Here is a 26,647-nt window from a genome sequence, read left to right on the forward strand (position 1 = left end):
GCGTGTAAATAGACATTTTGTGCAATTAGCCAGAAATGTAGGCCGATTTGTGCGAATGGCGTCGATTCAAAAAAAGGCATTTTGGGTACTGGAGTTTGATGTTGAACTGCATTTTGTATCATGCAGAATACAGAAAATAAACAGTTGTAAGTGTGATGTGTGTATTTCTTATGTAGTTTTAATGGATAGTGAACAGGAGGGATGTGACAGATAGGGCAGCGGAGGAGGGGGGGTCAGAGGTCACGACCCTGATATCAGCAAATGACCAGGCAGTCATGTACATCTACAAACACTGAGGTTATATTTCCCCCAGTGCTACAAAAACACCTCTAAATTGTTTTTGGTTTGATCATGTTGGGAAACACTTAATCCTTTATTTCTTTTTTTTATTATTATTGTTATTTAAAAAGTAGTCAAATTCAAATGTGTTGAGTCCCGCTGGCATCAGCCTATCCACCATGGACACTTTATTTTACGAGTCCTTCATTTCCAAATCGTTTCCCAGAAGTTTCCTGGAAATAACTATTTAACTAATATTAGAGAAAATAAGAGACTGTGTTCACTTTATTAATTTTTAAATCAATCGGTAGCGTAACAGAGTTTTTAGTCAGTGCACAGCAGGACAGCTGAGTGAAATTTGTATAAATATATATATGGAGAATAAAGTTTCCAATAATAACGACATTTCTATGAATCAATGAGTTTAACTTGAGCTTTTCTGTAAAGGGAATTCCTATTTTCCCTAAAATTAGTACCAAATGACAGAGTTCTTCGCAGGAAATCACATACCTGGAAAATAAAGCGTTCAAATGGTATTTTAATCATCTTTGCAACGCACGAGTTGTGTGTTTTCATCCCGGTCTGCAGCTTAACGCGTTTTCTCTCAGTGTTAAAGTCGTGGGTGTGTGTGTTTCCTGTTGGACGTCCACATGACAGGACCAGCAGTGCATAATGTGAAGAGACAGACGTCGCAGCGTTTAGAGTCTTCAGCTTCAAGCTTTAACAGCAAAATCACATGAAACATGATAAATTATGGATTGTCTATATTCGTTTTAATACCTCGTCCTCTTGCTCTACTTCAGTGAACCCCTGAAGGCCTCAGGTTCATTCTGTGGTAATTTGACTGGTTGTAAATGTGTTTGTCACAATGCACCACTAAAGCACAATAAATGATGAATTTTAACCGGATCTTGAGGCTGTAAAGGGCTCTAGTTTTAAAGTCTTTATTTTTTTAGCTAACACTGTGCATCACTTGTGGATAATCCTTAATACATTTGTTTCCCAGCACAGGAACCAGTTGGTTAGTTAGTTGGTTTATTGACTTAAATATCACAATAGAAACATATGAAGACTCATTGTTTTATGAGTCTGTGGTGGCCAGTGCTGGACATTGATCATTAACATCTCTGCCATACTTGACATAATTGTGCAATATTCTCTGTTTTCAGCATAATTTATTGATATTTATTCATACCTCTATCACTGTGCAAAATCCTCCGTCTCATTATAATCTTAATAGGCTGCACTTAACTCGACAGTACATGCACCTCTGCTCATTACTTATTACTTATATTATTACATTGTATTATTATACAGTATTATCATCATCAACCGGTAAACCCACTTTGTACTTCACACTTATTTTATTTTATACTTATATCCACCTGGAACTTAATGTATTTTCTGACCTGTTTTATAGTTTTTATAGTGTATTATATTATATTGTTTGCTAGTACTTTCTCCTGTGTGCGCTGACGTAAAGGCGAGCTGCTGTTACAAACAGTTTCCCTTCAGGGATCAATAAAGTATTTCTGATTCTGATTCTTAAAATCACTTTTTTTGGATCACAGCTTCCTGTTTCTCTGGCTGCAGTACAGCCACTCAGCCACTAGAGGGCAGAGCCTGACTGCGAATGGAACAGCAGGGAAACACTTTCAAACACACAAAGAAGAATCAGTACCACTAAAACAAATGATTAATACTACTGATAATAATATAAATTCATGTGTCAAATCGTTTATTTATACGCAACTGTGAAATATTTTAAACTTGACTAATTTACATTTAAAAGTCCCACATGAAGATTTTGTTTTCATGAGGACTTTTCAGATTCCAGGAGTTATCATGGAGGGTCCTTGAGGATTTTCCAGGAATCCTTGAGGAGTTTCCAGAGGTTTTAGGGTTTCTTATGTGTGTGTGTGAATATTTATAATATTTATTACCAATTCCACATAGTTCTTAAGCTGATGGCCTTTGATTGCTTTTAGCTTTGTGATTAAGAGTGACCTGATGATGCATAAAATTGTCCTTACAGGAATAAATAAAGTTGTATTGAATTGAATTTATCGACCTCTCAGTAACCCCACATGAGGGTTAAATGAGGAGCTGAGTTTTCTTTATGGTTAATGTTTGTTTATTTCTGCATTTTTCATTTAATATCTATTTAACAAAAAGAATTTGTCATATTTCAAAATTAAAATGTCTGAAATGTGCTGAATTCTTATTCTTTATCTTTAATTTTTAATCTGTAATTTTTTTTGTGTGTGGATAATTTCAGAATCAGAAATCAGTTTATTGCCAAGTAGGTTAGAAGCTGGCTGATTCCCCCTGCTTCCAGTCTTTATGCTAAGCTAAGCTAACTGTAAACCTGAACAGCTAAGTCTTCGCAAGAAAGAGAGTAAGATGCTGTGTGTGTGTGTGTGTGTGTGTGTGTGTGTGTGTGTGTGTGTGTGTGTGTGTTCAGGGATGATATTAACATTGAATGAAACCAGACAGCTTTTTTAGCCTCTTTTAGCTGCTAGTTTTGGTTTGGCGGCACATTTCCTGTCTGGTTCAGTCTCAGCTGTTTCCAGCAGCAGCTGTTTTCTGATAAAGCCTCTGAACGCTACCTGCTGAGCGGCAAACAGCAGACAGACGCAGTCAGAGTCCAGCTGCTGAACATAGCGGAGCATCTAGCTGCTAAAGAGCCAGATGTTTCCCTCAGCAGCTGCTGGAGACCAAACACAGAGCTGACGGAGAGAAGACCGGACTGACGTCCATCAGGAGACGCAGACACGCCTCCTGATGAAGCGTCATGTCGCTCTGCAGCTGCTGGAGGCGGAAATAAAATAGATTATTTAAAAACAATTGCAACTTTGTAAGCCGGTTGTATGCTAGCAGCTGTGTATCTGTCAGCTCGTTTTGATGTTTTTCTGCCCCCTAGTGGCCAACAATCATGTAACGCTGCTTTAATAAAAACGTACATTCTATTTTATTTATAATAACTTTACGTTTTATGTTATTTTATCCATTTTCTTCATGTTTATTTAGGCTATTACTAGTGATATAGTAGTATTATTGTTATGTAATGATTATCATAATCATTTCTGTTGCTGACAACACTCACAATATTTATTCATAATCTTATTTATATTTACATGTATTTATAAGCTTTTTAAATGTATATACGTTAGCACTTTTCAAAACACGGTGTACAATGTGCTTCTGTGAGACAGATCACAACGACATAAGAACACAAACTAAATTAAAACAACTTAAAAAATTATAAACAAATAAGCAGATGTTTAAAAGTTATGCTCATTTTGTTTTAAAAGCATGTGAGAAGTTCACGTTTCCACATGTGAGTTATGATATTTCATGTCTGAAATGTCCAAATTTGCCTTCATGTGGAGATGTCTTACATTTCATATATACTGCATCTAAGATCAAGTTAGTACTTAAGCTTTATTTATGCAGGAAGTCTCGTTAAGATGATCTCCTTTGTAAGAAAGACAAATCACATAAAGCCTATAAGCTCACAAGATGAGTCAAATCACCAGTGATGGAAAGTACATCTACTCAAGAACTGTACTTAAGTAATATTTTGAGGCACTCACTGCTATGTTTACTTTTATTTTACATACAAAACATATGATCAGTTTATAAAATGTGATGCATTGTTATATATTAAGGCTCTGCACTTCAACACAGCTGTTTTCAGTTATGCCTTTGATTAGATCTGCTCAGGTTGGAGTTCTGCAGAACTCTGCAGGGATTTAATAAGAAATGTTGTTAAAGTTGTAACTTGTCCTCCAACAAAACTTACAGGATATGTTTTATTTAAATCTTGTTGCATAAGCTAATAATTTATGTGCACAAAAGATTTAATACTTTAACTTTGGATACTTTAAGTGCATTTTGCTGCTACTTCTGTAGTAAGACTTTCATGCAGTTATTTTACTTGCAATGGAGTATTTTTACATTGTGTTATTGCTACTTTTACTCTAGTAAAGGATCTCTTCCAAAACTGCAAATTAAAACGATCGTGAATGTTATTTACACATTTGTCAAGCAAGCCGAATTTATTGCAAGAAATGTCAAAATAAATCTGTTAAATTTCCACAGTTTTCGTGGAGTGGAAACCATCCACATCAATTTAAATTACAAAAATGAATGATTCATTCGGTGTTTTACTTGTCTATTCTGCTGTTCATCTGTGGTTACAATGGGCTGTTACCACAGACAGACAGTGACAGAGCGGGTATATAAAAGTAAACGGGGCTGACACACTGTTGTAGTTTGAGTAGATGGACTCACACACACACTTTCACACACACACTCCGCCGCTCCACGCGTGCAGCCTGGAAAGCGACCAAACTGCACACTTCAACTCAGACAACCTGGACTTTTTATTTGACTGTTTCATATTCTTTGTGCGCCACTTTCAATCCAGATTAGGTGAAGTTAATCTCCAGTCCGACTCCAGTGAGTAGAGAGCAACAACAAAGTGATCCAGGCTGCAACTTTGTTTTTGTGTTTTATTATTAAAAGAGTGTGTTTTTTATTTTATTTTTGCTGGACCTGAAACTTTTAGCCTCCGGGGGAGGAACCGCGGAGGACATGCCGGGGTTTGTGGCTTTGTTGGCCGCGTTTGCAGTCCTCTCGGCTGGGTTAAGGAGCTCCGTGGCCGCGGTGGAGATGCAGAGCTCCGTGGCCGTGCAGGAGAGCTCCGCCGTGCCCGCCGTGGAGAGGACAGCGGCGGCTGGGGTGAACAGCTCCGGGGACGGGGACAGAGGAGCGGGGCGGGCCGGCTGCCCTGGCCGCTGTCGGTGCGAGGTGGACGGGCTGCTGCACCGGGTGGACTGCTTGGACCTGGGGCTCCGGGAGATACCGAGCAACCTGAGCGTCTTCACATCTTACCTGTAAGTCAACACCCAGGGTTTGTGTTTTACATCTTTTTACCAACCTGTTGCTATTCTGCACACAGTAAATGAGCAGCAACTCAAATGGCGTGCGTGTGCGCGTGCATGGATGTTACGCAGTCGTGAGAAACGGAGCACCTGTCCAGCTCTGCTACCACGCGCACGTCATGTTGTTCATATGGTGGTCTAAAGGGATTAGGTGATACTCACTGCTGACAGAGAGAAAGGGACTGAAAGTAAGCAAATAACCTTTTTGAAGAGGTTTGAAAGGTCTGCAGGTTCTTAAAGAGGTTCCTGGAGCCACTGAAGAGGTTCTAGTGGTTTCTGAGACGGTTTCAGGTGTCCTCCTTGAAGTGGTTAGTGATTTAAAGTTTCACAGAGGAGGCTCAACTGGTACTTTAAGAGATTCCTGGAGCTTTTGAGAAGTTCCAGGTTTTTTTTTTTGAAGTGTCCCGTTGGTACTTAGATGGGATCCAAGAGCTTAACAGAAGGTCAGAGTGTCCTTGAGGAAGTTCTTCTTGAGGAAGTTCAGGGACGCAGGGGTTCTACAATAGATTTTAGGTGTCCTAGGGGCGATTTCAGGTGTCCATCACAGTGTTCCAGTGGTGCTTGTAAAAATTCCCGGAGCACTTGAAGAGGTTCCACTGGTTCTTGAGGAGGTTTCAGGTGTCCTCCTTGAAGACGTTTTAGTGGTTCTTAAAGACGTTCCACAGAGGAGGCTCAACTGGTACTTTAAGAGATTCCTGGAGCTTTTGGCAAGTTCCAGGGGTTCTTGAAGAGGTCTGAAAATGTCTTTAGGAAGGTTTATATGTTCTTAAAGAGGTTCACGGAGCACTCGAAGAGGTTCCAGTGGTTTTTGAGAAGGTTTCAGGTGTCCTCCTTGAAGAGGTTCTAGTGGTTCTTAAATAACACCCACAGAGGATGCTCAATTGGTACTTAAGTTCAAAGAGTTCTTGAGGAGGTTCTTCTTCTTCGAGGGTGTCTGGAAGATGTTTGAGGTCCTTAAAGGGGTTCCTGGAGCACTGAAAGAGGTTCTAGTGGTTCTTGAGGAGGGCTCAGACGTACTTGGTCCTTAAATACATTTAAAGGGTTCTTAAAGAAATTCTACAAATCTTTGAGGGCCTTCCAGATGTTCATGAGGAGTTTCCATTGGTACTTGAGGATTAGGGGTTTTCTAGAGGTTCCAGAGATATATTATATTATATTATTGTTTATTTTTGGAGTGGTTTCAGAAGCATCTTTGTGAAGCTTTAGGGGGGTTTTAAGAGGTCCCGGAGGTACTTTGATGGATTCCTGGAGCTGGAGGAGGCTTCAGTTGTTGTTGAGGAGGTTCTAGCTCTTAAGTAAGGTTTTCTAGAAGAGGTTCTAGGGATTCTTAAGGAGATTTTAGGATCACTGTGAAGGGTTCAAGAAACGCTGAAGAGGTCCCACAAGCAAAAGTTTCAAGAATCCTTTAGGAGATTTTAGGTGATTCAAGGAGTTTTGAGATGTTCCAGGGGAAAGTGAAAAGGTTTCAGGGGCTCTTGGGGACATTTCAGAAGGAGCGATGTGAAGGTTTAGGGGTTTTTGAAGAGGCTCCAGAGGTACTTGGATGCGGTTCTAGTGGTTACTGAGGAGATTTTAAGTGTCCTTGACGATACTCCAGTGGCACATGGAGAGATTGTTGGAGCTTTTGAGGAGTTCCAGGGGTTTCTTCGGGTGACGATGGGCCTCACCCTGATCATTTCAGCAATTTCAGGTCTTTACTCTGTCAGGAAGCGTGACCTCTGACCTCTGAGTAGATCAGGTTTGCAGTTGAGCACACCTTGTTGACTTTTAATATTAGAGGTGGAACTCACCAAATGAGAGATATATATATATATATATGAAAGATGTAATAAAAACAGACTTGATTCAGTAAACATCTGCCATTCATCACAAATCAGCTGTTTACCATTCATCATTTACCTGTTACCTGGAGACGGCCTCCATTTTTGCCCGTCCAGACAAAAAAACGGGGCCAGCAGCTTTTCCAAACTTCTCCGTTTTTTTAGGGGTTCGAAAACGCCGGAGCAGTGTGGGCGCTAGGTGTGAACTTAGCATGTGTTTTAAAACGAAAGCGTAGTAGTGGTGTGTCGTTCATCAGGCCAAGCTTACGACCTCTGCTCCTGTGGCTTAAAGCCCAAATTAAGTCTGCAAACACGGCTTTTGTTAATCAAATCATTCATGTCTTTGTAAAATCAAGTTCAAATGTAGGAGAAATCATCTATATTTTAATGATTACATTTCTGTGAGCTCAACCCGTCGGCACATAGGGCTGCTCCATTGCATGGTATGCTTTGGAAAAATGGTCCCCACCGGTGTTAAAGTTTGTGATTTGTACTTAAAGTTGCAGCATAACTTCAGTGCGGTCATGTAACAAAAGTGTCAAGTGAAGTTTCAGTGTTTCCACTTGAGTGTTAAAGCGAAACACTAAAACTAATTCAAATCCATTTCACCTCACAGCAGGTGACCAGCCTCGATACCAGACATGTTTTCAGCTCTGGCAAAACCATTACATCACTCTGTGTGTGTGTGTGTGTGTGCGTGCGTACGTACGTGTGTGTGTGTTTGTTTAGAAGGAAAACCTGCCTGTTTTGGCTGTGGTCTAAAAGCAGTACAATGTCCAGGATTTAAATTTCACTCTCATTAAAGAAAACCTTCTTCTATTCAGAATAGCTGTGTGTGTGTGTGTGTGTGTCAATGAAAGCACTTTCCTTACAGTTTGTCTAAGACAGGCAGATGGACACACACACACACACACACACACACACACACACGCAGCGACAGTCGATCAAAGGTTCTTTGTGTCTTTTTTTAAAGCTCCAATCAGGAATCGAATCCAGCAAAACATCAAGGAGTTTCTGTGTGTGTTTGTGTGTGTGTGTGTGTGTGTGTGTGTGTGTGTGTGTGTGTGTGTGTGTGTGTGTGTGTGTGTGTGTGTAACTGTTGGTCACCAGTATCCCACAATCTATTGCAAACTGGTCACCTTTTTACGATTTAATTCAGGTGGTTTTGCAGGAAATGAGCATGTGACCAGTTGGTATCCGCCAGGTGTGTGTGTGTGTGTGTGTGTGTGTGTGTGTGTTCAGGTGATGTTGGCTCAGCGGTGAGACATCATATACATAAAAGTAGCAATACCACACTATTAAAATACTCCATTACAAGTAAAAGTCCTGCATTTAAAGGTGCACTATGAAAGTATTAGCAACAAAATTAGGCATAACGACCCTTGTTATAGTACTGGATCATTGTTAATGATGTATGTACAATTTTGAGGTACTTGTACTTTACTTGAGTATTTCCATTCTCTGCTCCGCTGCACTCGTCTGACTGCTACAGTTACTTCTCAGGTCGAGATTTTACACGTAGAACATATGATCAGTTTAAAAAAATATGACGCATTCTTTTAAATTAAACGAGATTTCAAGATTTCCCTTATTGTCATTCCTTCGTGTATTTGCAGACATTAAAAAAACGAATGCTGTTCCCCAAAGTGCCGTTGTTAGTAAAAACAATATCAATCGTAAAATCAGTAACGATAGATACAAAATAAATACATTAGAAGGCATGGCTAATATCACTACGCAACAGTAAGTAGTTAAAAGCTGTCTTGACAACATTAAAATAATAATAAATAAAACTTTATTTATAGAGCACTTGTCAAAACAAAGTACAAAGAGGTTCAAAACAAGAGAAATAAAATACATAAAACCAATAATCAGCCAGTTCAGGTAAAATCAGGATCTGCTTTCTGATAAAAATGTGTTTTGAGACGAGACTTAAACGAAGACTCTGACTCAGACAGCCTGATGTCTTCGGGCAGGTTGTTCCAGATCCTCGGGGCCCTGATGGCCAAAGCTCTGTCCCCCTTAGTTTCCATCTTGGACTCAGGAACAGACAGGAGACCCCTGCCCGAAGATCTCAGACTATGTGAAGGTTCATAAGGGATTACAAGGTCTAAAATATAATCTGGAGCCATGAAGAGCCTTAAAAGTAATCAACAAGATCTTAAAGTCAGTCCTGCAACCAACAGGGAGCCGATGTAAAGCGGCTGAACCAGGTGTTTTTAGATTAAGACGAGTGAACGGGCTGTTACAGTAATCGAGGCGTGAGGAGATAAAAGCACGAACAACAGTTTCTGCGTCACTAAGATTTAAAATAGATCGGATTTTTGTTTCTGAGGAGATGGAAACACGATTGGACGAGCTTAGTGACACGTTGCTCAAAACAAACTGCTATCAACAGGCTTGATATGGCTAAAATGCTGCTTACATAAATGCATCAATAATATATAGAATAACATACATAACACTGCGAGTGTGGTCACTTTGCATAAGGAGTACTTTTACTTTTGATACTTTAAGTAAATCCTCATACTTGTGTATTGTTACTTGAGTAAGATTTTGAATGCAGGGCTTTTACTTGTAATAGTTTTATACAGGTGGCGTTGCTACTTTTCCCGCCACCGAGCGCGGCCAGTGAGAATCAGTCAGAACTGGCCCTCCGACCGGCTCGGGACATCGTGAATGTTTGTGCTCTCCGCGACGTCGTGAGAACTTTTAACAGCTTTCTCAGGAAATGAGACAGTAACTGATCTCAGACAGACAGACGGACATCAGGGAGAGTCCGTTTACAATCTCCTTCTGTCTGTCTGTCTGTCTGTCTGTTTGACCACCTTCACTCTGAATACTGCCATCTGTCAATGCCTTTGTGTGCGTGTGTGTGTGTGTGTGTGTGTGTGTGTGTGTGTGTGTGTGTGCGTGTGTGTGTGTGTGTGTGTACACTAGCTGCATGCCTAAGCAGAGCTGTCTGAAGTCTGAATGGGCCTGTAAGTCTCTATTCTGCCTCCGACTGACAGCACGAGCGCAGGAATGCATTTAGCCTCTCTGTGATGAATGAACTCATGTACATATGAAGCATTTTTTTGGCCCCGCCCCCTTTTGGCAGCCATATTGGACTTCCTGTGCTCCGTCAACACCTTCAGCAGTCATTTCTCATTTGTTTACACTTAAATGTCTGTCTCAACTAGCTCCTTTTTCCAGCCTGGTTGCTAGAGAACTGTACTTTTTATGAGACGAGTGAGTGAAAGACAGACAGACAGACAGACAGACAGACAGACAGACAGGTGAACCCCTCATTGTCTTGCTGACCTCTCTCACGACCTCAGAGGAAGACAGGTAGTCCATTTACCTGTGCAGGATGTTTGGACCGCTGGTGTCTTAAGTGTGAGAGAGCGTTAAGCTTTTGTCAAGGTTCAGTGGATCTCCGATCTCTCACACACACACACACACACACACACACACACACACACACACACACACACAGGTTCAAACACCGCAGACAGGTAAATGGACTACCTGTCTTCCTGTGAGGTCAGAGAGGTCAGACAGACAACATAGCGTGATTGTAGGGATGCAGAATGAATGCTGCTTATGTAACACAGTGATATTTTAGACAATAGTGCTGTTTTTAACAGTTTGTGTCTGACCCTTTCAACCAGTGTGGTGTGGAAGAACTTGCCTGGCCTGCAGAGAGTCCAGTGTCCACATACTTTTGGCCACATGGCTAGCTTGGGTCGGACATTAAAAGCCGGTTTTCTCGGCCACTCAGAGCGATGATGGGGTTCCTGTCAGTGCGGTTTCATTTCAGCTCTTCCGACCGCTTCGAAAAAGGCTTTGTTGGGAAAAGGTGACCAATCAGGATTTAGAAACATCTGAATCAAGATGTGATGACTCGTGTTATCAGGCCACCATCAGTCAAATGAGATCAAACCACACCCACACAGCCCTGATGAGGCAGATACGTTGTTTTTTTGGTGCTAAACTCCTGATAAACTTTGTTTTATTTATTTAACATTTTAATTTGAGGATGAACCCCTGGAGACGCACCATCTCGTTTTCAAACGAACAAAATAACTAAATGATAGTAATGACGATAAATTAAACGACACAAAACGATCGGCATAGTAACATCAACAAGAACGCGCACGTAAGGGCTCTCGAACAACAGGTATCTGCACAACGTGAACCAGAAATAAAATAAATGAACGACTGCCAGACAAACTGACATTATGTCAAAGCGCTGAGTCGACCTGTCAACTGAAAATGAAGGTAAATACAATCAAAAACAAGAAGATGAAAAGAAGTGAGTCTGACGGTGCTTTACTTTAAGATTTGAAGTTTTGAAGGGCTTTAAGTAGACGGCATTTAACGCTGCAGTTCGTCTGGTCATCTGTAATGGCCGTAGAAAACTAAACATGGGCGCAGTTTCTAATCACAAGATAACCAAACCGGGATCTCGCCAAGTACATTTTTATCTCGATAACCACATAAAATCTTGATCTCGAGCTTAAAGGTGCCCTCTGGAGCTTTCGACCACTTTTAGCTCCATGGAGAAATGTTTTTATTGGTCTCCACTGTTTGCTCTCGTGTGCGTTCACGCGCGGGCATTTACTCAGTACACTTCTGAGGTACTTGTACTTTACCTGTGTACTTCCTTTTTATGATACTTTATACTTCTACTCCGCTGCATCTCTGAGGCAAATTTTGCACTTTTTACTTCACTACATTTATTTGCAACATTAGAGTGATGAACGCGTTAATGCATCAGTAATTATAATCCATTAATATAATATATATGATTCTGAAATGCGCCGTTCTGCGTAATGAGTACTTTTACTAAAGTAAAGTTTTGAATGCAGGACTTTTAACAGAGTATATTTGCACTGTAGTATTGCTACTTTAACTTAAGTGAAAGAGTACTTCCTTCACTACGTGATACACATTCCTGCCAGTGGTTTCCCGCAGTGCCACTGATCTACAGGTGACGGCGACACACGGAGAAATGTGCCAATAAAGGCACAGAAGAAGAAGAAGAAGAAGACTAGTGCAAGCAGGTAAACATGGATGTAAACAAGGCAGGTTTAAGAAAAATCGGCTTTGCAAGGGTTTTTATAATGAAGCACGTTTGTTAGACCTCAAGGATGCACGCCATGCATTCTGGTGGGAAACACTGAATGTAAACTCCATTGGATAACGAGCGATACTGTCAGGCGTCAGCGTGATTAAACCTCACAGTTCCCCTCTACAGTTTCAAGCTGTTTGTTTGCGTCTTCCCTCTCACAGAAACCCGGATCTGTGCAGAGCTGCTGTTTATCCTGTCGGTATCTTTTTCTTTGGGAGGAGGCAGCGCGGACTGACAGGACGGATCAGGGAATAAACCCCCTGCCTTCAGTCGCCCCGGGGGGGGGGGTGGCCCCCCGCTGACCCGCCCCCGAAAGACTGAAATAAAGGCAGAAAGAAAGAGAGAAACAGGACAAAACCAGAAAGAGGCCTCGCTGTCACACTACGCCTCCAAACTACACAACTCTCTTTTCTTTCTTTCTGCAGAGTTTGTCTTTCTGCGGGCCGCCCCCATTTGAATAATCGTCTGATATCCATCAGTTTGAGACGAAAAAAAGACAACACACACACACACACACACACACACACACACACACAAAGCTTCATCTAACTTATTACCAAGAGAGGGGAAAAAGACACAACATGGCTAATGTATTCGTCCTTTCTTTCATCCTTCTTGTTCTTCGTGCCTCTTCTTCTCCTCAGTCCACATAAAAAAAATCAGTTCAAGGATCTGAACTTGAACAATAACATGGTTCCTTACTGTGGATCTGCAACTCAAACTGTGACTGGCTCAGGATCAGTTTGATATTGTGACTTCTACCGGAAAAGGTCGAATAATAACAAAAAGGTGGAATTGCTTAAAATGAAGGTAAAAGTCAAATGAAACAGTTGTCTCGTGATTGCAACTTAAAGCAAATACTCAACTCCCTCTGCTTGAAAGGTGGTCGAAACTGTAGTAAGCTTTGACTAATAGTACTACTACTATTACTAGTACTGTTACTACTACTATGTACTACATAGTACTACAGTACTATGTAGTTTTATGGCCACTGTTAGAAAAAAAACATCAGAATTTCAAGGAAAAGCTGAAATAATTTTACAAAAAAGTATTACAACTTTTTTTCTTGAACGTTTTTGACTTTATTTGAATAATATAACGACTTTAATCTAAAAAAAAAATAATCTTAAATTTTTGGCACAAAATAATTAGACTTAAATCTCAAAATACTACATTAAACATATATTTAAGACTTTTGACTTGATTCACCATTATGAGTTTGCTCATAAACGTTTGACTGCGAAAAATTAATTAAATCTTTTTACTCTATTGTCAAAATATTACAACTTTTTCTCGTAATATTATGACTTTTCTTTGTAGTATTTTGACTATTTTTGCAATATTACAATCTGATGCGACTTCTTTTCTCATACAGTTTTTACTTAATCTTTAAAATATTATTTTACTTTTTTTCCCAGTAAATGCTTTACTTTACTTGCGAAATATTACAAACTTTTCTCATAATATTATAACTTTTTCCCCACAATATTACAACTTTAATCTTGAAATATGAAAAAATTACAAAATACATTTTTGACTTTATTCGCAAAATAATACAACTTTTAATTTTGAACATATTCAGACTTTGTCTAGTACATTTTTGACTTTATTCTCAAAATATTGCAACTTCTTTTTCAATAACACCACAACATTTCTCTCAAAATGTTGTGGTTTTAATCTCAAAATCTCAGGTTATATTTCTAACAGTGTCACTAATACTCCACCGTACATCAGTGACTCTGGTTCAATTAAAAACATCAAAACGTCCACAGAAACTCATTAAACCACTTCTGCAGTGTAACACACTTCTTCAGTGTCTATTCATATGCGAACTATGTTCCAAACAGAAACATTTCTCCCAAAATACACAATGATGAAATACACAACAGTATCTGATAGATAGAAACACTGCCGAGTGTATTCGCAGTGCACCTGGTTTAGCAGGTAAACCCAGCTGTTTCAAAATAAAAGCTCTGGTGTTAGAAAGCAGTGACAGTGAGGGCCGAATAATCTCAACATCAAACTGTTGATTTCACTGTTGTTCATACAGTGTGAGGTCATATGACATCATGGGTTGTAGCCAGCAGGGTAATCAGTGCTGGGTACTTCCTTATTGTTAAAGCACAACTGCCGCCACCACCATCATCATCATCATCATTATTACACTTTTGTGTTTATTTGAATTCAGTAATGTCCCACATCTCAGGGCTGAAGGAAATCAAAACATACAACACACACTCCTGTGTGTGTGGTTGAATAAAGTATAATTCAGTCCCATTTTAGACTCAGTTAGCAAACTTAAGCTAACTGGGCAAGGAGAAGTGCAACAATAATTTCACGATCGACAAATAGTCAAGCAAGAAAACATCTTACTTAAATGTGAAAATATTCTGCTTTTCTCTGTTTCATGTCATGTGAACTGAATATGTTTTGAGTTTTGGACTGTTTGTAAAAAATAACTATATAAATATTAGTTGCAGCCCTAGCAATTAGCTAGCATTTCTCAACTGGACATGCCGATGACCCAACACAGCTAAAACAGTAAAAAGCTAATGTAATATTAGCTGTGCTATGCTACCTACGATATAACAGTAGCTAACAGGGCACAAAGCTAATGTAACATTAGAGGGACAAAGCTACCGGCAATCCAACATCAGCTAACAGGGCACAACGCTAACGTAACATTGACTATGCTAAGCTACCTATGATCTAACATCAGCTAACAGGATTTGAAGCTAATGTAACATTAGAGGGCAAAGCAAACTGTGATCCAACATCAGCTAACAGGGCAAAGCTATGCTACCTGTAATTCAACATTAGCTAACAGGGCACAGATAATGTAACGTTAGCAATAGCAGGTCTAAGCAACCAGTCACCCAACTTCAGCTACCAGGGCAAATCTGTGCTAAGCTACCTGTGATTCAATATTAGCAAACAAGGCTATAAACTAAACTACACTAATGTAATATTGGCAGGACTAAGCCATCGCTGATCAAACATCAGCTAACATCAGAGTGGCAAAGTTAACGGCAATCCAACATCAGCTAACAGGGAACAAACAGTACAAAGCTATGCTAAACTACCAGTGATTCAACATCAGCTAACAGGGCACAAAGCTACACTAAGCTACCTGTGATTCAATGTAAGTTAACGGGGCTAAAAGCTAATGTACCTACCTGTCATTTAACATTAGCTACCAGGACTCAAAGCTATCGTAACATAACAGGTCAAAGCTAACGGTGATCCAACAGCAGCTAACAGGGCACAGTGCTACATGCTAAGCTACCTGTGATGTATCTTTAGCTAACGCCAACGTAATATTAGAGGAGCAACGTTACAGCACTCCAACATCCAGCAGTTATCAGGACAACCAGCAACATCAGGAAATTGTCTTAAACCATTTCTGCTGTTTCTTGACTTGGTAGAAAGTTTAATAACAAAAAAAAGTTTTTCCAAGCAGAAGGTTTTCCTCTAATGAACCTTTCAATTTATTTACGGCTTTAGATTATTCTCTCTCTGTAAATCGCGTTTGAAATAATGAACAAACACATGCAGACTGTTGTGTAAATATAGATTTTTGTGGTAACAGTTCATGTTAAGCCATGCGACCACATGCGGCGCACATTACAGAGCCCTCAGTCTCACCGTCTGAAAACACACACTCACGCGTATATTAATATATATTGTGAGGAAGCTAATGAATGAAGTCAATGAAATCTGCTTTCAAGCACAGTAACACAAACCTGTGTGTGTGTGTGTGTGTTAAAGCAGTAAAAGCCAATCAGCCGTAACACTGTTAGTCTGCTCAGAGTAAAGGAACGTTCTGCTAAAATAAGTCCAAACAAACCTTCTCTCTGTGGACTACCTGTCCACCATGTTGTAAAGCTACACACACACACACACACATTAACAGGCTTTATGGAGTGTTGAGAAAGTTCCTTAACAACCGGTATATTCAACCTGCAGACACACCCTCAGTGTGTGAGACAGAGACAGTCTGTTTCCTTTCAGACCTGACCCCCCCCTCCCCCCCCCTCCCCTCCCCTCCCCGAGTGGAAAGACGCTACCTGCCGATACTTATCAGACAACACAAAGAGCAGAAAGTAGACGGAGTCAGATAAGGAAAGAAAAGAAAGGAGGAAGAACGCCACGGCTGCACACAAACGACAAATGATGTCCAATCAGAAACACTGATGTCGCCGTGTTTTGACTCATGACTGAGTACATTTACTGCGAGGTACTACTCGAGTACTTCCACTCCGCTGCATTTATTTTACAGCTTTAGTTAATCTGCAGATTCAGATTAATGATACAAAATATGATTAACTTTATCGATCCAATTCACAAGCTACCAAGCAGTATATTAAGTAAAAATAAGAATAAAATAAGCTCCACCTTCACCAGCTGCAACATTAAAGTGATGAACATCAATAATTATAATCCAGTAATATAATTATATATATATATATATATATTATTCTGAAATGGGCCGTTCTGCATGATAAACAGAATAAAAACAGTAAAGGTATACGCTGATACTTTTGCACTTTTACTGAAGTGCATTTTTGAATGCAGGACTTGTAGCAGAGTATTTCTACGCTGTGGTGTCACTACTTTTACCTACGTAAAACATCTGAGTACTTCTTCCACCTCTGCAAAAGGAGGAATGACAGAAAAAGACCGAGAAACTGGTTTACTCATTCACTCATTCACTCATTCACTCATTCATTCATTTCTTTTCTTGCTTTCCGTCTCGTTCCAGTAACTTCCACTCCTGTCGTGTTTCTCACTCAGGTGTGTGTTGACTTGTTCCTTTCACCGGCTCTTTGAAGTGCTCTGTGTGTGTGTGTGTGTGTGTGTGTGTGTGTGTGTGTGTGTGTGTGTGTGTGTGTGTGTGTGTGTGTTGAATGGTCTCTGTGTTTGAACATACCAGACTCTCTGCGGCCGTTTTATGAACTTTGTCTCTTTTAATGAATCGTTAATTCAGCGTTTATATTTCTAATGGCATCAGGATGTTGTTTTTACGGTCTAAAAAAGATTTGTAAAAGCTGCAGTACAAGAAAAATGTTACCATAAACATTGTATTTATATGTATATATTATATCTGTTTATTAATTTATTTGTCACTTTATTTATTTAATACAAACCACTGAGTGTCAGCAGTGTTTGAACGTACAGGTGTGATGGTAGAGAGACATTAACAGTCCTTCTCTCTCTCTCTCTTTGTGTCTCTGCAGTGATCTCAGTATGAATAATCTGACTGTGTTGTCCAGTGGAGCTCTGTCCAACCTGCACTTCCTGGAGGAGCTGTGAGTCACACACACACCTACACACACACACACCTACACAGGTTAATTCCTTGCTGATATGTCATCATTTCCTGTGTTAGAGTTTAGGAGGTGACATCAGGGACGCGTTCAATCTGAAAACGTTGCGCACCGTTTTGCTACGGTTTCCGGGTTGAACGACACGTTTCCTCACAGCGGTGTGCAGCGGGCTTCGAGGCACGTTTTCTCGCGTTCGGTGGGTGTGTCAGAGGTGTCGCCCAATCACAGCGACGTGCATATAAACCCCGCCGTATTACAAAGGCGGTGCAGGGCGCCTGCGTACACAACAGGGTGTTCAACGCACCACCATTTCCGTTTTAAATAAATAAAGGTTTTGCTACGTCACCTGTGAAGATTTCCAGGTCGGGAGCAGAAACAACAAACCAATCACAGAGCCTCTCTGCCGCCCTGTTTTATTCTGTTACTTAGACACAACGCAGAGACTGTGTGTAGCACAAATGTGCCATATTTACTCGAAGACGTCTATTTTTTTAGTATTTGATGTTTATGTTTTAGAGCTGAGACGATTACTTGATTAACTGACATTAAACTGAATATCTTTGGGGTTTTGACTGTGTCACGGTCACATGGTTGCCTTTCGCCTGCTGATTGGTTGCTGAAAGATCAAGAAGGCGGGTCTTATCTAATGTGAGCCTGTCAGGAAGATGGAAGATACCAAAGTGAGAAAGTTGGTGTGCTCCGATGTAACACACTTGTTCGGAGTTGGTGCTTTTCTTTTGTGATAGTAAACTGAATATCTTTTGGACGGTTGGCCGAACAAACGAAGCAAGTTGAATCTGTCACCTTTTTTCTGACATTTTATAGACCAAAAAATTAACCGATTAATCGAGAAAATAATTGTCAGATTAATCGATGATGAAAACAATTACTAGTTGCAGCCCTGATGTGTCTGTTTACATAGTGAGGTCAGATGTTTATAATCGCTCTGAGGAGAATTACATGGTCGAGATGTCAGCGTTGGTCATATCCATGGCAAGTGGATATAACAAATATGTTTTTTATATGTATGTATATACATAATTTATATCCTCATTATAAATTTAGTTTTCCTTTTTTATTTCTTCCTTTAGTGCTACTTTTAGATATTTTGTTGCCTATTTTATTGTATTCTAATTTAATGTATTTGAATATTTGTTTATACTTTTTCTGTGTGTGTTGCTGTGTCAGTTGCTTCTTGTGGTTCCACGTTCGCGTCTAAAATGTAAAGGTGATCGGGCGTTTTCTGTCGCAGCTCCGAGGCTGTGGAGCGACCTTCCTCTGTCTCTAAAAACTCGTCCTTCATTGGGTGTTTTTCAGAGTGCGCTTAAAACGTATTTGTTTTCTTTAGCTTTTGACAATGCTTTGTAGGTGTGTATGTCATATGTTTGTTTTCTGTTTTTTCTGTTTCTTTTTTATATTTTGTTTACAGCACTTTGGTTCCACTTGTGGTGTTGAAAGTGCTTTATAAATAAAGTTGAGTTGAGTGTGTGTGTGTGTAGCATGGAGGGGGCCACAACTGCAATTCATAGTATAATGACAATAAAGCAGAACCCCCTAACCCTAAGTGTGTGAAGTCTGCCAGAGTCCAGAGGGTGGACATTGGGATTCAGCCTGGAAGTGTGTGATTGATGGGCGTTTAGTAGTCATCTGCGATTATGTGGTATTGGACCGCCTTGTTGAAAAGCGAGCTGAAGCTCTCGATACATCGGCGTATCGATGTTTCGCCCCTCAGATACCTTCACGAGCTCTAGTCAGTGACTGAAAGACTGAGGTGGATGATACTCGGGGAGGGTGTCTGAGCGGGCGGCGAGCTCCGATATCTGTGAGGAGACGACGTGTAATCCCATCTCTCCTCACCTCCTCGGCGGTGTCATGTCATGTATGAACGCTTTCAAACGTTAAACTCTCCAGAGAGAAGCTGCCGGACGAAATGAGCCCGAGAGAGAGAGAGAGAGAGAGGGTTCAGCCTCTGAACAGCTGACCTCACAGAGACCTGAACACGACTCTGCTCTGCTGCCAGCTATGTGTGTTGATATGTGTGTGCGCGTGTCTGTGTGTGATATTTGTCACCGTGGCGTGAGAAACGTCACTACGGCGATAGGACACCGCAGAGGTGCATGCTGGGTACATGCGGACTGGCTGAACTCTGTTTGGCCTCTAAAAACAAACAGACCTGCAGGACCCATCACGGCTCAGTGTTTTCTACTGGTTTCTAAAGGAAAGACGTACTGGGAACATCATGTTTACTGGGAGACAAAGACATCTCACCATAACTGATGTTTGACTAATGATACATAACTAATCAGAAAGTGGTATACAGTATTATTTATCCCCAATGTTTATCTATTATTACATATGTTATATCTTTATACTGATTTATATTATTTGTCACGTTGTTTATTTTTTACCAAATCTGATATATATACATGAAAAACATGGTGCAAAGCATCTGAAGTGACACAAACAATCATCTGTTTATTCTTTAGTTAAGATAATCAGTTCCATGCCCATATTCTTTGGTGGTAATTTTATTCAATGAAGATATTACACTCAGTCTTCAACCTTGCGTTGCCATCGAGAAAAACAAAGGGTTAGAGAACTGTAGAAGAAAACAAAAAATAAAATTTAAAGCAGTTAAAATAACATTTCTTAATGCCCCTCGGCAGCGTTGGTGTCAGTGTGGTAAACTAACTAATCGGATCTTTCCTATTTCGTAATAAAGACCAACTAGAACATTAATGCGATAAGATCCAAGGATCTCTATCATCCTACCGCTGCGCTCACAGCTAGCATCCAATCGAGTGCTAGCCAATCACAGCACAGGCGAGGACGAGACTTGACGCAAAACGGGGGGGGGGAGAGAAGAGTCAGTGACATGCTAAATATCGTCAGGCACAATAGCTCCAAACTAGCTAGCTTGCTAGCACAGTCACTAACAGACAATAAGTTCTCAGTTTATTCAAGAGAAGTATTTGTACCATTGGCTCCTTTATACTGTAAATACTCACTCTACATACTCCATGTCTGCTAACCGTGTCTCTTTGTGGAGCAGTTTATACTCTGGCAGAGCAGGGATGGTGACACACAGCTAATAAGCGACAAGCTGCCTGTAAAGTTGTGGTCAAACTTCACCAGTGAATCCACTAATTACGCAGATTCCATTGAAATTACCCCGGCCCAGACACATTTTTGGACATCTAAGACCAAAACGGTTGAGTTGTAACAGATTCGGCACTCATGCCCATCACAACAGCTCCAAGACTTTAACTTGGACACGAGCTGTCCCGGATGCTATGTTTTGGTGGCCCAAAACGAGATTTGCTTGTAGTTGGAGCACCTTGGAGACAAATCTGAGATGGGAGATGAGCAGTGTCCGATGAGAGCGCAACAGGAAAAAAGGTCTGTGAAGGATGGAGGCAGCTGACACACACACAGTGACTTCTTGTGTGTTTTTGTTGAATACTGCGATCATTCACTCCCGCTCTCAGTCAGCTGGAATAATCTTATCAGTACAGCTCGTCTGAGATCAGTTTGTGTCGCTCCGTGTCACAGTCTGCGAGTTTGCACTAGCTTCAAAAAACTGCTGCAGGTTGAAAAGTTAAGCCAGTTTTATTAGCTGGATTTTAAGGATGTATGTTTAATGGTAATGCTGTTTTGGGGAAGGTAGTTTTGGTGTTCTTCTGCCTACATGAGCAAATCCCAGGTTATTCTTTAAGCTAAATGGTGGTGGATTTAAGCAAAAAAAAAAAAAAGTCCCCGTAAATCCATCAGGGTCTCAAGTCCTGGGCTTCAACTCTCTCTCTGCCTCTCTCTCGGTCTCAGGCGTTTAGCGGGAAACGATCTGTCATTCATCCCCAGAGGAGCGTTCACCGGCCTGTACAACCTCAAAGTGCTGTAAGTCCACACACACACACACACACACACACACACACACACACACACACACACACACACACACACACACACAACTAAATGCCTAACCCCAACCCTATTGACCCTTACGACCGTTTTATTAACCCTAACCTAAACCTGATTCTAGCCTGAACCTTAAACCCAAGTCTTCAAACGGTCCTTTGAAGTAGTCAGGACCAGCGAAAATGTCCTCGCAATGCAGAAATGTCCTCACTATGACGGTTTAAAACTGAATATGGTCCTCACAAAGATAGCAGTGCAAGCCTGCACACACACACACACTGTAATAATGTGTGGTATGTTTACTGGTGCTAATCATTCACAGAGACCCTTTGAAGATTTCATGAGTGTCTCAGTTTAATGAATAGTTTCTGCAGTTTGGAACAACAATTCTGTTCACTGTTTACGTTTCACATGTTTACTCATATCAACAAATTATTTCTGTTGTGTTTCATTCATCCGTCTGTTCATTGTTGGGTCACTTATCATCATTTTCTGTTTTTTTTCAACTGTTACAAACCTGTAAAACTACTGTTACTACAACTCTTACTGATACTGCTCCTACTGTAGTTTTACAAAACCGCAACTGCAACTATTAATATTGATACTACTACTGCTGCTGCTGCTACCAGAGCCGGATTAACCAGTAAGGGGGCCCCTGGGAAAAAAATTGCTGTTGGGTCCGTACTGAGCCCCCATCTACCGCACCGGTCCCATTAAGTCCAGTGCAACCCGTACTCCTGTCCTGCAATAATAACTACAATAATAATACATAATTTGTATTAAACACATCTTTTTTGGGATGTGAGCACAATATAACCTAAAATAATAAAGCTGTTCAAACTCTATTTTGACACAGGGTCCCTCTACAGGACACGGCCACATAATTAGCTATTAATGCTTTAGCTGATAATGCACTTTAGTGGTGCAATTAATCAAATTAGCAGAACTAACTGACATGCAGTGAACCCTGGGGGGTGTAGTTTTCTTTTACATAAACACGTGACAGTTGCTGAGAGTTAGGTGAGAAGATTGATGTCTGTACAGTCAGCTTGAGCCAGCAGCCGGTGAGGTTAGCTTAGCATAAAGACCGGAAACAGCTAGCCTGGCTCTGTCCAAAGTCTCTGCAACCAGTAAAGACTCCATGAAGTAACTGCCCCCAGCCAGGAAATAGAGATACACGGTTTATGTACAGATTAAACAAAATAGATAAAATGTGTTAATTAATGAGCTGGTAGGATGGACAGAGCCAGGCTAGCTCTTTCCCCCTGTTTCCAGTCTTTATGCTAAGCTAAGCTAACCGTCTGCTGGCTGTAGCTTCATATTTACCATACAGACATCTAACTCTCGGGCAAGAAAGCAAATAAGCGTATTTCCCAAAATGTCCTTAAGTCATCGTTGTGTTGTCTGTTCTCTTTAACATGCTGACTGTTTTTTCGTTAGTTTACTTCATGTCATGTGTTTCCAGGATGCTTCAGAACAACCAGCTGAAGACCGTCCCTGCCGAGGCCTTCAGCAACCTGCACAACCTGCAGTCACTGTGAGACACACACGCACACGCACACGCACACGCACACACACACACACACACACACACACGCACACACACACCTTTATGTCTCATTTTACCCTTTGGTGGAAAGGAATCTCCAGTCACACACACACATGGACAGGTATATTAATGTATGTAGTCCAGACACTGTGTTCCTCAGTCTGATAACGCACAGTAATTATACTGAAATTGTACCTGTGTGTGTGTGTGTGTGTGTGTGTGTGTGTGTGTGTGTGTGTGATAGGGGTATAAGAATGGAGACGTCTGAGTCGTTCTTTTTGTCTAAGGTCTCTCTCTCATTTATCTGATGGACCATTATGTGGAGTCCCATCCTTCTGTCTCTGTATGTGAACAGAGGAGGTATTGTCAGGACAGACGGACAGACAGACAGACGGACAGATAGACGGACAGACAGACGGACAGACAGACGGACAGACCTCTTTGTATCTACAGAACATGCATGTTTATGTTGCATGACCTGAAGAAGTCCTGTGAGTTTTCCACCTGAACTCAACGTGGACCAAAATAGAAAGGAACTAGGTGAACATTAGGGACATGCTTGTGTTTTGTGCAGGCCTAAAACCTGTGCTAGGGTGCAGTGGTGGGATCATTTACTCAAGTACTGCACTGAAGTACAAACTCGAGGTACTTGTCCTTGAGGATTTCCATTTCATGCTACTTTCTGCTTCTACTCCGCCACATCTCAGAGGCAAATATTGAACTTTTTACTTCACTACATTTGTCTGACGGCTTCAGTTACTTTACAGATCACAGTGTTTCATCCCCTTCCTGTCCAGTGAAAACCTCGTATCTCCAGATGTTTGTGACGAGCTGAAGGATGAAGAGTTTCCTTCATGTGCTGAGGAAACTCTCCTCCTCCTGAAGCTGAATAAACTCTTTAACCCCCCCTCGGATCAGCTGGGAAACGCATCGTCACAGAGCTGAAAACAGGCTGTTTCTCTGAGCTCAGGAAGACTTTTTAGAGATACGTGGTTCTCACAGGACGGCGTGATATTATTATTTTTTTTTTGTAAGGACTCACAAGCCAAAAAGGCCGGTAGCCATCAGTTTAATGCGATATGTTCGCTTGTGTTCATGTGCGTTCGTACGCGTTTTAATGTAAACATGTAGAGTAGAAACTCCAGCTGTCAAATAAATGTAATGAAGTAAAAAATAACACATTTCCCTCTGAGATGTAGCGGAATAGAAGTAGAAAGTAACGTAACATTGTAGTAAAATAAAGTACAAGTACCTCAAAATTATACTTAAGTAGAGTACTTACTTGGGTAAATGTACTTTTCACCACTGGTTGCTACGTCTCCTGTTTTGTTGTCTTGTATCCGCTAAGTAATGAGCACGAAAAACAATATTTTAATAGTAAAATGTGTGTTTTGTGGCTGCTCACTGACTGACCCCCCCCACACACACACACACACACACACTCTCAGCAATAAGTCTGTGCTCATTAAAATGCCTTCGTTTTGCTTAAGAGCACGTTGGCTGGTTGAGTGGTGCTCGAGCAGCCTGCCGATCATTCCTCTGTGCTGTTCAAACACTCGATCTCTAATGTTCCTCTTAAGTTGCTTCAAAGTGTCGTTTTACATTCTGCAGAAACAGCTCTTCATCAAAGCTGAAAGCCTCTTGTGCATGTGGGAAAAAGTAGATGTTCAATTCGACACAAAGAAAAACCTGAGTGGAAATGCTAGAAGTTCTTCTCCAGTAAAGCGTGCTTTATTCATTCGGTGTTTTCGGCTAACTTCCTTTCACTACCGCCCTGATGAAGGCAAGATAATAAATAATAACTTTATTTATACAGCACTTTCTTTACATGGTTGACCCAAGACATTTCAGATTATCAGCAATTAAAATAATACACAAATAAAATGGAATAAAATACCCAACGTGAGATAAAAACAACAACAATAATAATAAAACAGATACGACATGTTGGAAATAAAATATTGTGTTAGCATTAATAAAAAGCTTCTTTTTTTAAAAAGATAAGTTTTATGAATAGAGCGTGGCGCGCTAGAAAAGAGTTATGTGACGTGTTTTAATTTAGATGAACTTGCATTGAAGGTATTTAATGCCAAAATATTACAAAAAAGTTCCTTTAAGTTGGCATATTGAAAAAGAGTACATGTGATAAAGGCTGATGGAGACAGATTTACAGAATACACCTTAACGTTGCTTTACCTTCTTCTTCTTCTTCTTCTTCTGTAGACAGAAAAAACCTTCATGCCCTGCAGCTGCTCACCTTTAAAGTAGCTGTGGGAGTCACAGTGTAGCTGCGAGGCCTGTGCAGAGTCACTGGTCCTCCATCAGTCATGTGATCTTGTTATGTCCTCCTGCGTATATTTGCATAAAGGTAGTTGATGGAAACTCGAGTCATTCACATTTTCCTCAGAGTTTTGCTTAAAACTTGCCAACAATTCAATTAAATATACTTTATTCGTCACTCAGAGGGGCAATTCGAGCCAACATAAAAAAAAAAACTATCTCCAAATACAAATACTGACATATCTTGTACCGTGGCTGTAGCTAAAGCCAAACTTCCTTCTCTTTGTTTTACATACAGGCGATAAACGCATTCCCGATTAAATTAAAGTAATCATGTGTGGGGTCGTTGATTATCTTATATGCTTTTTTTGAGGACTCAGTATTAAACTGAACGAGGGATCTTTTGCCAGTAATTTCAGAGCTGAGGTTAACAACAACAACAACAACAACTTGCGGTCAGTTCTTAGCAAATAAATGAAAAAGATAAAATACTTTTGATAAAAGAGAAATAAAATGTTATCAATATTCTCTGATCTATTCCTCAGGTGTTTAGTTTACGTAGACAGCAGAGACGCTGCAGAGTCTTTTTCACAATGATGTCTGTATTTTCATTAAATCTATTATCAAACACACTTTCCAAGTATTTGTAGGTCTGGATGATTTCAACACTTGTGCCATGAACGACTGTTTTGTGTGTTTTGGTCTTCCACGGACACATAAATTACTTGAATGTCAATTTCTCCGTAGCCGCCTGGACGCCAATCACATCTCCGGTGTTCCCGTTGGCTGTTTCTCCGGCCTACGCTCGCTCCGTCACCTGTGGTTGGATGATAACTCTCTGACGGAGGTGCCGGTGGAGGCCCTGGGCGAGCTGCCCGCCCTGCAGGCCATGACGCTCGCCCTCAACCACATCAGCCACGTCCCCGATCACGCCTTCAGCAAGCTGGGCCGCCTGGTGGTGCTGTACGTACAACACAAACACACTCGCAGCTTTAAAAAGCCTGAACGTTAGCGGAGAATTAATTTCCGAAGGTTACAGAATCCTCAAACTATGCAACATAGGGTGGAGTAGGGTGACGTGGGACACTTGCAATTCTGACTTGTGTACCATATTTCCATATGAAACCAATACATTACATCAACACCTTAACGTCATTATGAAATTCCCAAGATGTTTCCTTATTAAATCAGAAGACAATTTTCAGATATTGTACTCAAAGGGAAAATGGCAGATATATTCCTTGTGCCAAATCGTTGCAGAATTTGTGGATTTTCTAATCTGGCTCAAAGCAAAAACACTCATGGTTAAATGTGCATTCCCATGTTTTAATTTAGTGTAACTAAAAGATATTGCTTTGTCTTAGCTATCTAGGTAGCTAGTTAGCTAAGCGCTAGGCTAATATAGCTAGCTA

The 26,647-nt window shown here is 40.6% G+C and overlaps 1 protein-coding gene across 5 annotated transcripts in view; it reads left to right on the forward strand.

The window, feature by feature from the left end:
- The first annotated feature begins 4,202 nt into the window (after window positions 1-4,202).
- Window positions 4,203-26,647, forward strand: part of LOC122870951 (leucine-rich repeat-containing G-protein coupled receptor 5-like) — a 47,273-nt gene continuing 24,828 nt past the window's right edge. The window contains exons 1-6 of one of the 5 annotated variants that reach the window (XM_044185391.1): window positions 4,203-4,743; window positions 4,853-5,180; window positions 17,402-17,473; window positions 21,314-21,385; window positions 22,872-22,943; window positions 25,983-26,198. In XM_044185391.1, the coding sequence (XP_044041326.1) occupies window positions 4,566-4,743; window positions 4,853-5,180; window positions 17,402-17,473; window positions 21,314-21,385; window positions 22,872-22,943; window positions 25,983-26,198 (938 nt within the window). In that variant the 5' untranslated portion in view covers window positions 4,203-4,565. Of the gene's footprint in view, window positions 5,181-17,401; window positions 17,474-21,313; window positions 21,386-22,871; window positions 22,944-25,982; window positions 26,199-26,647 lie in introns of all 5 variants that reach the window. The other 4 variants (XM_044185387.1, XM_044185389.1, XM_044185388.1 and 1 more) reach the window with 4 other exon arrangements.

Source organism: Siniperca chuatsi, linkage group LG23 (assembly GCF_020085105.1).
Source record: "Siniperca chuatsi isolate FFG_IHB_CAS linkage group LG23, ASM2008510v1, whole genome shotgun sequence".
Taxonomy (NCBI): domain Eukaryota; kingdom Metazoa; phylum Chordata; class Actinopteri; order Centrarchiformes; family Sinipercidae; genus Siniperca; species Siniperca chuatsi.